The 17,219-nt window shown below is 37.1% G+C and overlaps 1 protein-coding gene across 3 annotated transcripts in view; it reads left to right on the forward strand.

The window, feature by feature from the left end:
• MAP3K13 (mitogen-activated protein kinase kinase kinase 13) overlaps window positions 1-17,219 on the forward strand; it is an 84,557-nt gene that overhangs the window by 39,976 nt on the left and 27,362 nt on the right. For 2 of the 3 annotated variants that reach the window (XM_054585069.1, XM_054585068.1), the window contains exons 2-5: window positions 1,992-2,551; window positions 8,968-9,151; window positions 13,420-13,611; window positions 16,720-16,878. In XM_054585069.1, coding sequence (XP_054441044.1) covers window positions 2,077-2,551; window positions 8,968-9,151; window positions 13,420-13,611; window positions 16,720-16,878 — 1,010 coding nt within the window. In that variant the 5' untranslated portion in view covers window positions 1,992-2,076. The remainder of the gene's footprint in view (window positions 1-1,991; window positions 2,552-8,967; window positions 9,152-13,419; window positions 13,612-16,719; window positions 16,879-17,219) is intronic. The other variant, XM_054585070.1, reaches the window with a different exon arrangement.

A 17,219-nucleotide genomic window follows, 5' to 3' on the forward strand; every position in this document is an offset into this window, starting at 1 on the left:
ATATCTCTCTTTCAAAAGTTCATCTCAAGTCCTGTCTCTTTCCTTCAGCCCAAGTTAACTACTCCTACCTTAATTATTGTTTTGCTTCTCATGGCTCTATGTAACAGAATATGGCACATTTGTCATGGTGGGGAGGCAGCGGGGACAGTCAAGAGGTGATTTCCTTGATGTAATTATTAACTCCTTAACTAGTTTGTAAGCTTTGAAAGGAAGGAACTGTGTCTTTCAGAGTCTGCATGGCACAGGAGAGAGTTTGGGGATAAGGAAAAATAGCCTGGTCATCAACCCTGGCACCGTGACCTTTAGCATGTATTTGTCTGTAGGCTTTAGTGTCCTTCTCTGAAAAACAGGGGTAGTGATTCCAGGCTCTGTCTTCCATATACAGGGGATCAAATGTTAGATCAAGATCAGAAACAACAGTATTTTTTAACCAGGGAAGCACTTTAAGAAAGTAAGGGTTATCGTAAGAGGTGCCATTGTGTTATAAGGAAGGCAAGGGACTTTCGGAATCTGAATTTTGAGTTAGATTTTAATTCATGCTCTACCACTTGCTCCATATATAATCTTAGAAAAGTTTTCTGCTTCTCTGTAAAATGACAAGACCCTCTTACAAGGATTATTAGTGTTAGAGCTGGTTTATACACTAATTTGTAAGAGCAAGTTGTCAAATATTTAGTAACTTTGCAAGCAAGCGAGAGGTTGTTAAACAGTTATTAGCTTGAAATCTGCCATGGTGGGAATATTTATCCCAGGGAAATCACGAACACTATATATTGGATTGTTGGGATTTTTTTTCTGGAGAGCTGGTTTACCAGCATGTCACTGAATTATGTAAACAGGGCTCTGTAAACTGTAAAGCTTTGTCTTGATCATCATTAAAAGTAGTAATGGCAACAAGTAATGTTCTGTATCCACAGAACCTAGCCTATCGTATGGCACAGCTCTTAGCACATGTTTAATAAATACATCTTTAATTTAACTTGTGTTCACCTTTGTATGATTTTGATACATCTTCCTCAGAGCTAAAGGAACACCCATCTTTACCTCTCTTCAAACTCCTTTCTACAAAGTGTCTTTTTTTTTAATCAGTTAACAAAAATAAAAGCCTGGTTCACTGCATGACAGTAGGCCTTAAAACCTCTCTGTCTATAACTGAACTCGTTACCTTCTTTCTAAACATGCTTTTCTTCTGATATTTCATGTCTCAGTTAATGACATTGCCCCTCTACCCATTATCCCAGGGGAGTTATCTGAATGTTATTCCTCCCCTCTCCCTTTCCCTTACCCACTTCTATGTCTGATTGGTCACTAGATCTTACCAATTCTACCTCTCACCTCTCTCCCCTCATCTCGTAGCCTGCTTCCTGGCTCACAGACAGCTGTCTTCTCACTGTGTCCTCACATGGCAAAAAGGCAAAGGAGCTCTCCAGGGTCTCTTCTAATAAGGGCACTAATCCCATTCATGAGGACTTCACCCTCACAACCTAATCACTTTCCAAAGACCCTACCACCAAATAGCAACACAATGAGGACTTGGTTTCAACATATGATTTTGGAGAAGACACAAACATTCAGTTTAAAGCAATGTATTAATGCAAAATGCTTGGAATATGTTGAAAAACATGACAATATAATGCCCTGCCCCCTGCCCTGCTCAATCTAACTGCCTAGAATTAACTATTGTTAATTTTTGAGATAGATCCTTCCAGTCTTTTTACTTGTATATTGTGTTTATGTATCCTTTTTAAAAACAGTTTTTATTGTATATGTTATTCTAACCTGTTTTTATATTAATATGTCATGGATATTTTCTCATGTGAAGCAAATATTCTTCTACAGCATGATTTTTAATTACTGCACAATATTACACCATGTGGATATACACTGCTTTTTAATCCCATTGTTTCAATGTCTTTGTTATTATAGACAGAAATGTAGTAGTACAATGACTAAGGAAAGGATGACCTCATGTCCTCCTCCTGTTTCCCCAGGTTTTGGAGCCCTCTCTTACATCAAAGCTCTATTGGAATAGTCCTCTGAGTGTCATCTCAGGACCGTGGGCACACTCATGGCACGATGGCCGGCCCTCAGGAGCACCTGAGCTGCTCCTCCTCCCCACACGTACCCTTGAATGAAAACAAAACCTGCAGTGGACTACAGGATGAACTCGCCCCAGGGGGGAGCCACCCCTCACCCACGCTCCTTAAGGACCAGCACGAAAAGGGGGTGGTGCAAACAGAGCTGACCGAGGGCATGCACAGCCCCGTCGCCACAACAGCGTTGACAAGTGTAAGCGAGGACTCCAGGGACCAGTTTGAGAACAGCGTTCTTCAACTAAGGGAACAAGACGAATCGGACATGGCCGTGTCTCAGGGGAACAGCAACACTGCAGATGGAGAGAGCGGGAGTGGGACTGATGACGTCAAGATCCAGTTCAGCAGGTCGGGCAGCGGCAGCGGTGGGTTTCTTGAAGGACTATTTGGATGCTTAAAGCCTGTGTGGAATATCATCGGGAAGGCATATTCCACTGATTATAAATTACAACAGCAAGGTAAGCTATAACATGAACCTGGAAGATATTTCTTGTGTAAACACACCATCGTCATTAACTAGTGCCAAATGAATACCTGTATCAATTTCCCATAGACCTTCTGAATGGAACAGATGCACATTGGGTTGGGTCGTTATTTATTTATTTATTTTGTTTGTTTGTGTTTGGCTGAAGCCCATCTTCTATCGTTGTCCTGTCCAGTGGTGTCCAAAGTAGAATACAGATAAGACAATCCGTGGTGTCATAAGGAAGAAGAAAATGTTAGAGATTCTGTTTCTTATATTGTCATTTAAAATTTCTATTTTCATGCACGTTTTTATATATATTTTGTATTTTAATAAAGTTGTGTAGATATCTAATTTATAAATAAATCACATAATATTTGCAAATTCAAAATTTTTTAATTGAAAGTTTATATAATCAGGAAGTCTGATGGCCACCAGACTGATTCAAAACCAGGCAGAACCCACATGGCACTGCCTGACGATTTCAGGCCTGCCTGAGGTTGTAGGAAAAGGCATTTTTTTCCTCCAGTCAAAGCACAGAAAGCTCACATTTTGAGGAAAGACAAAATATCTAACCATTCTTGAGAAGCACTATTATTTTTAGGTCCCACTGCTTTTTAAAAAGTAAATTTTTAACTCCCACCATTGTGTAGCATGTATGATTATATATTCCCATTCAAGCATTATGATTTTGAAGTGAAGAGAACACATAGCCCTAGCGTTCTTTATAACTTCATTTATATTCTTTAAAAGAACTTTTATTCCTGATAACAAAAGTAATATATGTAGAAAATTTGGGTCATACAGATAAGTTCCTCCAAAAAAGTTAAAATAATCTATGATCCCCAGTATCCTGAGAATAACACCATTAATGTTTTTGGTATCTATTATATTGGTCTCTTTGTGTGTTTGTGTGCCATTAAAAAATGTCATACCATTTTTCACTTCATAATGTGACTATTTCCTATATTATCAAATATACTTCATCAGCATCATTTTTAATGGCTGCATGATATTAAATTGTGTGAATATGCCAGTATTTATTTAAGAAATCCTCTATTGCTTAACAATTCATCGACTGTTTTTAGTGATTATAAGCCACACTTCAGTGAATATCTGTCTATTACTTAATATTCCCACATATCTTTGCTTATTCTTTGGGATAAATTCCTAGAAGAAGAATAGTTGGGTTCAAATGGTTTGTTGCCAGTAAGGCCTTTGATACATACCTTTGTAGCCTTGTCTAAATGATTCAGTTGTTATGAGATCTCTCATTTTAAAATTTTGGAAAAGAAAAATATGGGCCAGAAGTAAGATTCTGTTGTGTTTACTTTATAACTGAATGTTGGACTCTATGACCCTCCCTTAAAAATATATACATCTCTTTTAATCAGGACTGTTCACGGCTTTTGCACAATAGCCAGTCAACATTAGTTACCACTAACCACTTTCTCATACATTCTGTTTTTCCTATTTGTGAAATACTTATCTTAAACCAATGCCAACCTCTCCCTCTGTACCCCTTATCCAAAGGTATATTGGAATTTACTGGTGTATCTGTTGATTCCAGGTGTACTTTTCAGGATTTGTCAACCACAGTCTCTATTCCAGCTACACGCAGAAATTCTTTGTCAGTACCTGGATTTTGCCTGCCTGCCTGCCTGTTTGTCTGCGTGTCTCTCTTTTTCATACATACCCCCATACTCTGCACATCCCACGTTTTCCCCCTTCCATGATCCTAAGCTTTCAAGAAAATTAAAAAATTACTCCTTATCACTGAAAGGTCGGGGACTCCTATGTTAAGCTCTCTCATTATTTTTTAACTTTGGAATAAAGATAAGCATAAAAAGGAAAATAAAAATGACTTGTCATCCCATAATCAGAGATAACCACCCTTAAATAATTATTTTTTAAAAGCTCCCTCTTCTTTGCTTAGACACAAAACCTACAAAGGTCTGCTTATGTGATAAACTACATTTGGTTTTTAGGATCTTAACTTGTCCAGTCTCTTAATTATTTTTGTGGTAATTTGAAGTTCTCAGGATCCAAATGCAATGTTGAGGTTCAGACACATAAAAGGTATAAAAGACACATTCTGTGTTTGTGAAAAGGAGTCTTAAAATTTTTTTTTATCTTTCTATTGACTTGTATTTAATTTGTCTTCCATTGATAATGACTTGCAGAAAGGCTTAGTGCAAGAATAAATAAGAAACAGGCCTGGTCAGGGTAACCTTGCAAGGACCTAGCAGCTGCCTAATTCTTCAGCAGATGACAAGATAGCCTATTGTGGGCTGGTGTTGCTGTGGGCTGTAAAGGAGATTTGCTAGCCAGAAACTAAGTGTAGTTTTTTCCTTAGCAGTTCTGGGATCAGAGAGATAATCGTTAATCCCGGATTATAGTCCACCAAAGGATAGCGCATGGAACAGATGTGTCCCTGCATTTGGTACTTATGGGGAAATTTCACTAGATTTTAAAAAATTTTCTCCCATTTAGTTTGTTGGTAGTAAAGTCCAAGTAAGGTAGTACTATGTGTAATTGAAATCTTTTATCTCCAGATAGTTCCCAGTCTCAAAGCAAGCATTGTCAGAGACATGTCTGAATAAACAAAGGAGAATTTATGCATTAAACGTGGGTGGGCTTGTGGCTTTTTCTCAGTCTTAAAAATCATGGTGGATATTGGATGTAAGATAGTAGTCATAGTGATGAATCAGAGAGAAGGTAAAAGCCGGGGAAGAGCACCAATGGGACACAGGTAAAAGCAGCAGAAAGTCTGGGACGAACGCTGTGGGGAGCACAGCCAGTTTTCACTGTTAAGAGGTTAATGATCTCATTCTTCAATGATCTAGGCCCCCAATTTCTCATAATTCTTATTGCTGTTTTTTTCCTCTGCCATTTTTCTGATGCTTGCCTCCTTACTAGATATTGACAGGGACATTGGGACAGGACAAGGAAACTAAATCACATCCATCAGTTTTACTTCAGGTAATCAGTTCTAGTAATAAGGTTGATTCAAAGGTGGTTGAAGCATTACTTTATTTTCCACTCTGTATTCTTGCATTACCAATGCTATCCCCTTTGCTTTTCCATGGGTAGTTAAGACTTGGCTGAATAACACAGGCTTGACCTACTGTTGATAGAAGGCTATTATATTCCTTATTATAATATCCTTAACCTTTTGTGTTCAAGTGCAAATTTGTATTTTAATAATTCATTTATTTCTCATTTTATAAAAATAATAAATGACATTGTTTATTTAAAATATAGTAAATTACAATGTAAGCATTATAAAATGATATGAAAGAAAGAGTTATTTAACAAATTGTTTTGGAATCACTAAATAACATCATGAAAAAATTCATTTAAATCAGTCCTCACATTCTACACGAAAATAAACTCAAGATGGATGTAAAGGTTAAACATTTTAAAAAATCAACTATCGATCAACTCTTAGAAGATAGAGTAGCCAGTAGAGGAAATTACAAAGGAAATTTTAGGCAACCACAAAAATTTTTTTCCAAAAAATAATAAAATTAAAAGAAAGAGTCTTTTGTAAAACATAAATTCTCTTCATATTTTCAAATATAAAGGAAACTCCTTCAGATTTGTGAGAACTACAAGACCCTACTAGATAAATGGACAAAGGATAAATTTGACAATTCATACAAAGCAGATGTGAGTATTAAACAAATGTAAAGAAAATATTCTTCATCACTGGCAATTCAAGTAGTACAAAGTTATAAAACATTATTTTATACATAGATAAATTAGCACCAAAAAATAATTAGCAATATTCAAGTCTGGCAAAGTTGTTGTAAAAGAGACACACATTGCTGCTCTCAGCAAAAACTAGCAAAAATCCTTTTGGAAAGCAAATTGGAATGTGTACCAACAGCCAGGAAACTATACTCTTAAATCTAAGGATTGAGTTTTAGGAAATAATATAAAGAAAGAAAAGATATTTACATTTCACATTTAAATTACCAAAGAGATGGAAACACTTAAGTACTAAAAAATAAATACAGTAAACAACTATTAAAGCTTATAATAAAAACTATATAAATACATGGTGAATATATAACGCATGAAAAAGAAAAACTGTACATCACCTACAATGTTTACATAACTGTAGACATATGAACAAAGACTAAAATAGAAGATAAAACTGAGTTTGGGATGGGATATCAATAAAATGAGTGTTTTTCTGATATTTAATAGTGAATAAAGATTGAGTGGATAAGGAAAAAAGACACTCAAAGACTGTAATTTTAATAGTTATTGTATTGAAAATTGGGGTAACTTGGGCTTTTATAAAGTTATTCAGAGAAATATTACCCACTTATGTTCTTAAATTTTTATTTTGTTTTAGAGAGGGGGAAGGGAGGGAGAAAGAGAGGGAGAGAAACACTGATTGGTTGCCTTCTGCCTTCTGCCTTCTGCAAGTTCCCCAGTCGGAAGCCCCAGGCACCTACCCTGACAGGGAATCAACCTGTGACCTTTTGGTTTGCTGGCCGCCGCCCAATAAACCAAGCCTTCCCATTAGGTTCTTGCCTCGTATCCTGTAATAGTACCTTATTCCGCCCTTGGAATGGTCAAAATGACACTGCGCCTAGTTCATCACTGAATCCCTAATAGTAAAACTCTCCTGGAGTATGCCGTCAACGCCCACGCCCTGTGGGTGCTGCACAAAAAAGCCCATGGGGACGAAAGTGAGACTGCTTGAGACACTTAATGCTTGTCAGTCATTAGAAGCCATAAAGATATTGAAAGTAGTCAAGTTCTATAACATACTGCTTCCTCCCAAATCTCACTTGATATTATTTGTTCCTCTGGTGATTTCTTATTTGTGAGTAATTTATATTTCAGAGAGATTTGCTTTGATAGAGCAAATATTCCCTTTTAGCTAGAGCAGAAACCTTTAATACTGCTGAATGGGATGAATGGCCATGATATAAATGATCCTCACTATAATTTTTTCTGTTCTACATGGTTATATTTTGAAGGTCATATTTTAACCAATGTGATGAGAAGCCACATTTTATTAAGAGTCTACAGAATTTCTTTTCTCTTGAAGTAGAGAAAATTAGAGAAAAGGGAAATGTAGTTCCCTTCTAGATACTGATGAATTCTTTCTGCTCTTATTTCATGTGGTAAATGGTGAGTTGATTTGCTTTCAAGACCAGAATATCTTCAAAGCTACCTCAACACTACCTTGTTCAGTGTTCTACAAATAGCAGCCTTTTAGTGATCCGTGACCCAACAAGAATTTCTCATAACCTTTAACATTGTCATCATCCGCTCCTCCTTCTGCAGGGCTCCTAGCTCTTTGATGTTCATTTCTTACCAGGACAGTGATAATGCACTGGTGAAAAGGGGGACAAGGTAAAGGATCGATGGATTCTATTCTTCTTTTTAAGTTTCACAAGATCAAAGCACATATTGATTGAATTTTTGAAGTGCTTTATTTTATAACATGTGATTCATTATAAAAGTAATATACACTCATAGTTAAAATTTTTTAACACAGAAAAGGATAAAGAACAATATGAATTGCTGCTTTATACCACCACTTAGAAATGACCCCTGTTAAATTTTTGGTGCAAAAAAAAAAAAAAATCAAACTCTAAGAAGAATAGAAACTGGAAAATATTGGATCTATATAAGTAAATGTATCATGACTAATGACATCGTCAGCTAATTCAGGAGAGACTGTGTGGTATTGTGGAGAAAGCACTGCCCCTGGAATCAGCCAGTTCCAGGGTTCTGCCACTTACCATCTATATGACCTTGGGCAACTTACTTAACCACCCTGTGTCTTAGTTTTATAACCATAATAAGGCCGAACTTGTAGGATTTTTGTAAGGATTAAACACATCAGACATGTAAAGCACTATGCTAGTGTCTGGCATATAGTAATTAATAAACAAAAGGTAAATACTAATACAGATATTATGCGTAATTAGGTTCTTAGGAGAGTATCATTGAAAATTCAATCAGCAAGGATTAATTGACCATCGGACTAGAAATTCAAAGAAAAATAAAACCACTTACAATGGGTGATGGGGCAGGGAGAGTAGTATAGAGACATACAGGTGAATCAACTGAACATGCAAGCTTGAAGCGAGGAGGTGGGCATGTCAGTATCTGTTTTATTTGGAGGAGAGTGTATTGGAGATCTCTGATCTGCTTGATTTTGTTGGTTAAAAATTGATACAAACTATACATGGGAATATCTCATCTACAGCACCAAGGCCCATAGAAAGCGTCTGTCTTTTGGTGAGTTACAAGTGGGAAACAAAGGGTAGAGGTCATTTTGGGTGATAGTAAAGTTGGTACCTTCCGAGTGGCCTTGTAGAATGATCCCTAAGCAAATTCCAAGACCTTTTTAAGCGTGTGTCTCACTTGTGTGCCTAGATACTTGGGAAGTGCCATTTGAGGAGATCTCAGAGCTGCAGTGGCTGGGTAGTGGAGCCCAAGGAGCTGTCTTCCTGGGCAAGTTCCGAGCGGAGGAGGTGGCCATCAAGAAAGTGAGAGAGCAGAATGAGACGGATATCAAGCATCTGAGGAAGTTGAAGCACCCTAACATCATCGCTTTCAAGTAGGTCAAGGCTTTTTTTTTTAAAGAAATAGAGAGACTTTCTTTTCCTTAATATCTACATATAAATTCCTGCTTTGAAGTACATGTTAAGAACATGCTGTAGACTAAGCACTGTACTAGGTGCTTTGGTAGGGTACCAAAGAACTATTAAAATAGAGTCATGTCTTTAGGAGTTCACAATCTAGAAGTTCTTTTTGCCAGAGGGTGTCCTGCTTGGAAGGGATGCAGATGGGACAGAGAGGGAGATAATGGATTCCTGCCAAGCCATCAGATCTGTGACATCGACCTTATTTATCAGTAAGGTGACAGAGGTCACCTCCAGATAACTTGAACATCCTAAAACTCCATTAAGAAAACCAAGCTAACATCAAAGTGATCAGAGAATAATTAGACCCTGTGTCATAGATGTGCTTTTTATTAGTTCTATTAGCATCCCTTCTTAAATATTAACTTGTAATAACAGGTACCTTCAGAGTATTTCTCCCTGCCTCATTGTTTGCTAGGTCACTTTTCAAGTGATGCCAAAGACTCAGCTTTCTAAATGTAATGATACAGAGTTATTGATGATAGTAAGTTATGTGCTATTTTTATTTCACAAAGTAGTTGTTTTCAAGATCTTTATAGTTTAGAGCATTATCTTAATAAAATCAGCAGGGATCCCTATCAAAAAGGGGAGGCTCAATGGTAAATTTTGGAAATCACCAAGTTTGGCAGTGCTAAGCTCTAAATATGTATAATCTCTTGTGTCTTGAGTTCCCTCTCTTGCCATCTTTCAAATTTACTTGGGGCTTGAACAAATGGAAAGATGAATGCTGAGTGGCTTTAGAGAAAGGAAGAACAGGAAAGGTAGTCTTTAGGTGGGATAAGAGTGTAGACACTAGAACTTCTATATATATAAAATATGTAGTATGACCAATGAGGCTACAGTTAGAAGTGGAATAACTTACAAGTCCCCCTTCTCAAAACTGGTAGAAACCTCTCCCAGCATCCAAGGAGGATCCTTTCTTAATACAGTTCTCATTATAAAGCTGAACATGTGATGTGATCATTTTTAATTGGAGGCGCATCCCAAAGTAAGGAATAGAAATCTTAGATATAGGTTTTATAGAATGAGTTTAAATGAGTATTAAGGCTGAGTTTTGATTCCCAAACAAGACCCCTTGTGGAAAGGGATGGGAATATAAAAAGAAGAGAAGCATTTAACTGGGATGCTAAACAAAGTGCTTGGATTTATTTCCTCATGGGAGGAACATCCATGCAGAGGGCGTGGTTCTATCTCTGGTTGCCCTAGTTGGGCCAAGAGGATGTGAGACTAAAACAAAATGCTCTAGAGACCAATTCTAATCTTTCCAAAGATGATAATATCAAAAGTCACTGGAAGGATTATTTTTAAGCAGACTACCAGAAACTCACTGCTTTCTTTCATTTTACTTCACTGAGAGGACCTTCAATCCCTGTATGCTACACCATCCTAAATGGAAGGAAGGGCCTTCCATTAAACTTCCACTTAATTACACTTTGAAGCTTCGATCAGTAGGGTGCTGAGTTTGAGGCACAGAAGTTTCTATAGATTAGCCGGGCCTTTTGGCCTCCTGAAGTGAAATAAGCTATGTCTCTCAGGTCAGAGGGCTTTCCAGGTAGAATTGTGTTCTCGGGATGGGTATGAGAAGCTTTATTTTTCCTTCCTTTCTTTTGCTTCTTCCTTTTTCTTTACAGTCTTTTCCCCCACCTCACCCCCTGACCCGCCTACCTGCAAATGCACGTTTCAACATATTGGATAAATATTGCCATGCTAGTGCCCAACTGTTTAGGCTGAAGATGCTTGAATAGTCTTTACCTCTACATGGAAAACAATAGTGAGACTGTGTCCCTGGCCCATCACACCACGCTCTCGAGGCATTGTGCAGTGTTATGTTTGCAGCCATCTGTGCCATGTGTTGCTTGGCCAATGAATCATTCAGGACCGTCTGGAAGACATAAAGGCAAGATTAGATTTTAGTACGTCTCTCTGGATAGTGCTTTCTGTGCTTTTGAAGTAAGAACCATGTACGAAGAGAAAGAGCAAGGAAAGAACACTATTCTTTTTTCTTCCAATTTTTTAAACAATCTTTTAAGAAAACTCAACCTGACTTCCTAATGGAATTGAGTGCCATGGGGAGGAAAAGGTAGCAATTAGAAGTGATTATAGAGCAGTTATTTATAGCTAGTAAGAAGCCTTGTCATAGTACAGGGCTGACGGAATGATTGCTCCTCATTCGTCAGCCAGGAAAGATGAAAAGTGCCTAACATGTCACTGCTAGACCCTTTCTGCCTATGTTTGTGTGACAAGTTAAGACATACTAGAACAGAATACTCAATAGCTTCCAACAAATATTTATTTTGATAGTCTTAAGCATATTACATTCTTCCTGCCTTACTCATTATTTCTCTGTGAGGAAACTTGTCTCTTTGTAGTTGCCATACACTCCTGCTCCAGTGAGGTTTCCTACAAGTCGAGTAACAGAAACCTGAAAAAAATTTTTTCAGTAAAAATCAAGATGAGAATTCTGGGTAGCTTAGTAAATGGTCAATGAAGAGAAATAGTTTTGTGGCATTTGACAGGCACATCAAAGCAAGAAAAATGAAGACTAATTATTTGATTTCTTTATAACCTGCTATTGTTGTAAGACCTGCCCATGATCACAAGCCATCATGGCCTCTAAATTGCTGCATCACCAATAGCAGCCTAAGAGATGAAAGACACGAAGCCACAGCTGGCTGAGAACTTTAGCTGGGTGTCTTGTAGGTAGAATACTCTAGAAAGTTTGAAAGGAAGGCATACATGCCATTAAGGAAGGGACACAGAGAATTGCATATGGTCCTTTTTCTTCTCTTTTCTCATCCTCAGAGCCAAACTGTGACTTAGAATTAATATGATTGTTCCCACTTTTATAAGGTAACAATATTAATGTAGGAATTCCCAGTATGCTTGTCTATACTGACGTTAAGGAATTAAAAGGTAGGCAGTGTGGTGTGCTGAGTGGAAAGAGTGTGGCTTTGAAGGTAAACAGACTGGATTTGAACACCAGCTCTGTTGCTTCTTAGTTGTCTGATCTAGAACAAGTCACTGCCCCTCTCTGAACATTACCTGTAAAAATGGAAAAGGTAGTATCTATCTTACAATAGTTTGGAGCAGACTAAATAAAACAAATAAACATGTCAACATTCCTGACAAATAGAAGTTCTTTCATGTTACTGCCCCTTCTCCTAGGCCTGGCATCTGCGCATGTTTGTGAGAAGCCTTTATCAGCAAACGAAAGTTAAGGTGAAGCTAAGAACCATTTGTCAGGGACGTGCTGGGAACATCTAGGCCTTGCGGTAAACAGAAAAGAACTTGAAGACCTCTCCCTTCAAGGAGCCTGTAATCTGTATCAGGAGACAAAAATCACATATAAAAAACTGATGGCTGCTATGTAGCACTGAAATTTAGAGAAGAGAAAGATATTTTGGACTGGAATGATTGGTCAGGAAAGGCTTCGTGGAAGATGTGAGAATTGATGGAAATACAGGCTGCATAGATTATAACACATTGTGTCATGTTATTTTTATTCTAAACAGAAGTGTTTTTTAAAGGCTATATAATCTAGAAATTCCTTTCTTTGATCCTCAGTCTAGTTAGTTGTCTTAAATTTGAGTAATTTAAAAGTCAAATCATAGTAAAAGAATAGTATTTTATTTGAATTCTCTCTTTCTGCACACTATGTATAAAACCTCTATTTAATTCTAAAAAGAAGATACTTATATTATTCTTAACAATCTAAAACAACATAATATCCAGGCCATACAAAGCCTCAGGAAACGGTGCTCTTTGTCCCAGAATGGAATGGTCCCACAGAAAAAGCACCAGATACAGCATAGCATATAGATATCTAAAGTGAGCAAAACAAACTAAAATTGTCTATATGTATAATAGAAAAACCTATAGACTAGAGGGTTTTTAATGCTAATTTAAGAATCAGGAGTGAACACAATACAATATACAGAATGATGTATTGTAGAATTATACATCTTAAACTTATGTAATTTTATTAACCACTGTCATCCCGATAAATTCAATTTTAAAAATTATGTCATAAAAAAGAATCTGGGAAGATTATATACATTTTTTAAATAATTTAGATAGAGAATTGGTCTTGATTAAATTTATAAAATATTCCTAAAATGTATATATGTATGTTTGTTTCTATGTGTGTGTTGTATTTATGTACACATTTGTGTTTTCTTGAAAGGGGTGTGTGTACGCAGGCCCCATGTTACTGTATCATCATGGAATACTGCGCCCATGGACAGCTCTACGAGGTTTTGCGAGCTGGCAGGAAGATCACGCCTCGATTGCTAGTAGACTGGTCCACGGGAATTGCAAGTGGAATGAATTATTTGCACCTTCACAAAATTATTCATCGTGATCTCAAATCACCTAAGTGAGTAATGGAGCTAATTTTACAGTCACTTTGTTTTATTGCTTTGAAATAAGGAATTCCATCAACCATAGTTGAGATTTTCAGACATCATACTTTTGGTTCAGTTTAAATCAGCAAAAGGGGTGATGTTATTTGCATATCTTTTGGATTATTATGACCTACTTATTTATCTATATGACAGATATGTTCAGACACCTGACACTAGTTTTCTGATTTTGTTGCTTTTTAACTGTACAATTATGAAATAATTCATTATCTGAAGTACTTACCTTCCATCATTTTGAATGAATAATGCCAAACTTCTTCACCTGAAGGCTTGATTTCTTGTTTTCCTAGTGTTTTTTAAAAAAAAACATTTTTTAAAAACTGAATTTCAGAAATGTATTTCATACAATCAGATAAAAGTAAATGAATAAGAAACAGAAGCAAAAAGAAAATGAAAATATTAGAACGCAAGCTTGTTCACAAAATGTATATTATAAGAATCTGTATAGTTATTAGGGGTGGAGTATATATTTGGTTTTGTAGAGTCTAAGCAAAGAAAGAGAGAAATACTTAGAAGATTCACAGTGTCCATAGGAAAAATACAAATGGATTACTTAAGAGAAGCAAGCTGTTTCTAGCAATCTCTGTTATCAACATGATTTCTTGGCTACTAATAACCACTTTAAGAGGAGTGTTTATTCAGGTCCTTGAATTACATAAAGGAAAAAAAGGAAATGATAAAATGGTATATTTAAATGTAACTCCTATATTTAAACATTATTTTTATTATTTCTCACCCCATTTGGTTTGGAGAAGCAGAAAAGGATTACTCTTTTTTCAAAAATATATTTCCATGTGCTTTTATGATTTATAGCATATTTTTATATCTGTTTTAATCTTGGCAAGAACTGTGTGGAATAGATGTGACAAGTGTTATTCTTATATAAGAGAAACTAGGGCTCAGAGCCCAAGCTCATGGAACTAGGACTTGAACCTAGAACTTCTGGACCAAGGACCCCTGCTTCCTACATCATTTTGTGAAGGTGAGGGACTCACAAGGAGTCCTGCCTCTTTTCAATGAAGATACAAATCAGCCCTTGATTATAAACTTCAAAGGAGCTCTTATTTATCACCATAGTTCTCAGCAATATTTATACAATTGTTAGCTCACTGAACAGCCATCTTGCTTTACTTGCAAATAACTTTGTTATGTCGTGTTCATTCTTTCTGTCTACATTCTTAACCCAATCTGTTGCTTTTTGTCATCCAATACATACACATAAAATCTTTGCCAAAGTCCCCTTTGAATGGTCTTCTTTTGAATCACCTTATTCTCCTTGAGAATTAATTGTAGAGGAAGAAGTCAGGAGATTTTAGAATACATAGAAGTCACATGCTACTCTCTTTAACTCCTGTCATTTAAAGATTAGAATAAATTGGTTACCCAGCAAGCTTTTCTTCCTGTTATCAGTACCAGCCTGAACCCCAGGCAGCCTTGTTCTCTTTGAAAAAAACAAAGATCTTGCTGTACAGAGAGATTTTATTTCCTACATTAAATATTTAAGCTATGTGATCTTTGTCTCAGAGATTTCACAAAAGTTCCAACATCATATCTTCTGTGGTCCCCTCCCATGTCCATTCCCCCTTGTCATGCCAACAGTTCCGTAGTGAGCAGCACAAAAGACTCAGAAGGGGAAGTTTCTAGTGGGTTTTTTTTCCTACTCTATGGGCTTATCACCTTTTCTGACGTTCATGGTTTATGATACCATCAACTCTCCAATTATCTCAAATAGCCCATAATATTTTAATCCTTATGCATCTTCACCAAGACTGACACCATTAAACCAAAATTCCTAAATTATGTGAATTTTAATATCAGGTGCAAAACCAGGACTTGGATGTGGATGAAGGTGTTCTAAAGCGATTGTAAACACTGAGCTATTTGGTAAACAGAGGGCTATTTGACATTGGCGGGGAGGGAAGTCCCTGGTTCAAAGGAGAAGGGAGGAGATAGACTGAGAAGTTTCTTATTTTCTCACTGCCTTGATTCTGATACTATTGGAGTATTAAGCCTTCTAATTGTTACAAGTATGTCTCTAGATCATTAAGCCTCTGAAACCCTAATTCATTGACATTCTGAAGTTCTAAACAGCCTGTTTCAAGTGAAGTCAATCTCATGCGTGAGGATATTAATATGCTGGATTTTGACTGGTACCAGGTTGTATCCATCTTTAGAGCAAGCAAAAGCAGTTTGCCCCAGGTCACATTTCAGATAACTTGCGTGAAAATGGAAACATGAGTTGTGTGGAATCTACTTAAGCTTAAATGTATTCCTGCTTTTCCTCATCAACATCAGTGGAATCCCAGGATACTTCTTAGCCTTTTAATGTAACAACTGCCTAGTATCATGATCCCCTGCATGATTTCAGATGGCCACCATTTAAACAGTGTTTTAAAAGAAGTGTTTTCCTAGTGGGTTGTCTGAGACTGGCAGAGTGGAAACCAATATTTATTGAGCATGGGTGTTTTACTTATCTCATTCAATTCAAACAAAAATTCTATGAGGCCATTATGCCAGGCCCATATCCCTTATCCAAAACTCTTGGAGTCAGATGATTTCAAGAAGGGAACAGTGCATTACCTTACACGGCCCCAGCGCTGACTGGGGCACACCCTGTAAGCGGCTACATTCCTGTCTGTGGCAAAACCTCTCTATGATGGTCACACAAAGTGGGTAAATGAAGTGAATTTGCTTTATACATATGAAAAAAATATGTATACACTGTTTTCAGAGCCTTTTTCACTTTTGAATTGAGGATAAGACAGTATGAACCGAATTGTCTCCATCTTATAGATGAGAAAACTGGCTTAGAAGAAAGAATTAAGCTGGCAAAGCTTACCAGTGATGGAGGCAGGACAAAACCAGGTGTAAAAGCCCCCTATGCTATGCTGCCTCACGAGTGTGAATGGTGCCGTTTCTAGTGTATCGCTAATGTCCTAGTGATAGTGGAACTGATAAGCTGAATTCTACGAGGCAGGGGGCAGCAAACACTTGGGTTGCCAATTTGAGTCATGTTTTTTCATTAATACTAATGATTTGGGTGTTCTCATTTCTTTTTAAAGTGTTTTAGTGACTCACACAGATGCAGTAAAAATTTCAGATTTTGGTACCTCTAAGGAACTCAGCGATAAAAGTACCAAGATGTCCTTCGCTGGCACAGTTGCGTGGATGGCGCCAGAGGTGATACGAAATGAACCTGTCTCTGAAAAAGTTGACATATGGTGAGCGGCACCATCCGTGCCAAGTAGAAAGCCTTTTTCCCCTTTCACCTGTTAGTGCTTTCCTCCATCAACACTTCTACTTCCCCAAATATTCTTTAATGCTATCACTTCTTGTTGATTGCAGTCCTGTATTAGCTGAGGTACCATCCAGTACAAGGATAATATGGTAAGAAGGATTGAGATAGCAATTAGGGTGACTATCGGTTCAGTAAATCATCAGTTTCTGGGACCCTCAAAGAATATGCTGAACTTTCTGGAAAATGGAAACTTTCCTTTAAATAGCCATTTAGTATAAAAGTCTTCCTGAAATGTATTACATAACTCTCACCTTCTTAAATAAA

Source organism: Pteronotus mesoamericanus, unplaced genomic scaffold (genome assembly GCF_021234165.1).
Source record: "Pteronotus mesoamericanus isolate MK-2021 breed Mesoamerican mustached bat unplaced genomic scaffold, CSHL_Meso_final contig_82, whole genome shotgun sequence".
NCBI classification, from domain to species: Eukaryota; Metazoa; Chordata; class Mammalia; order Chiroptera; family Mormoopidae; genus Pteronotus; species Pteronotus mesoamericanus.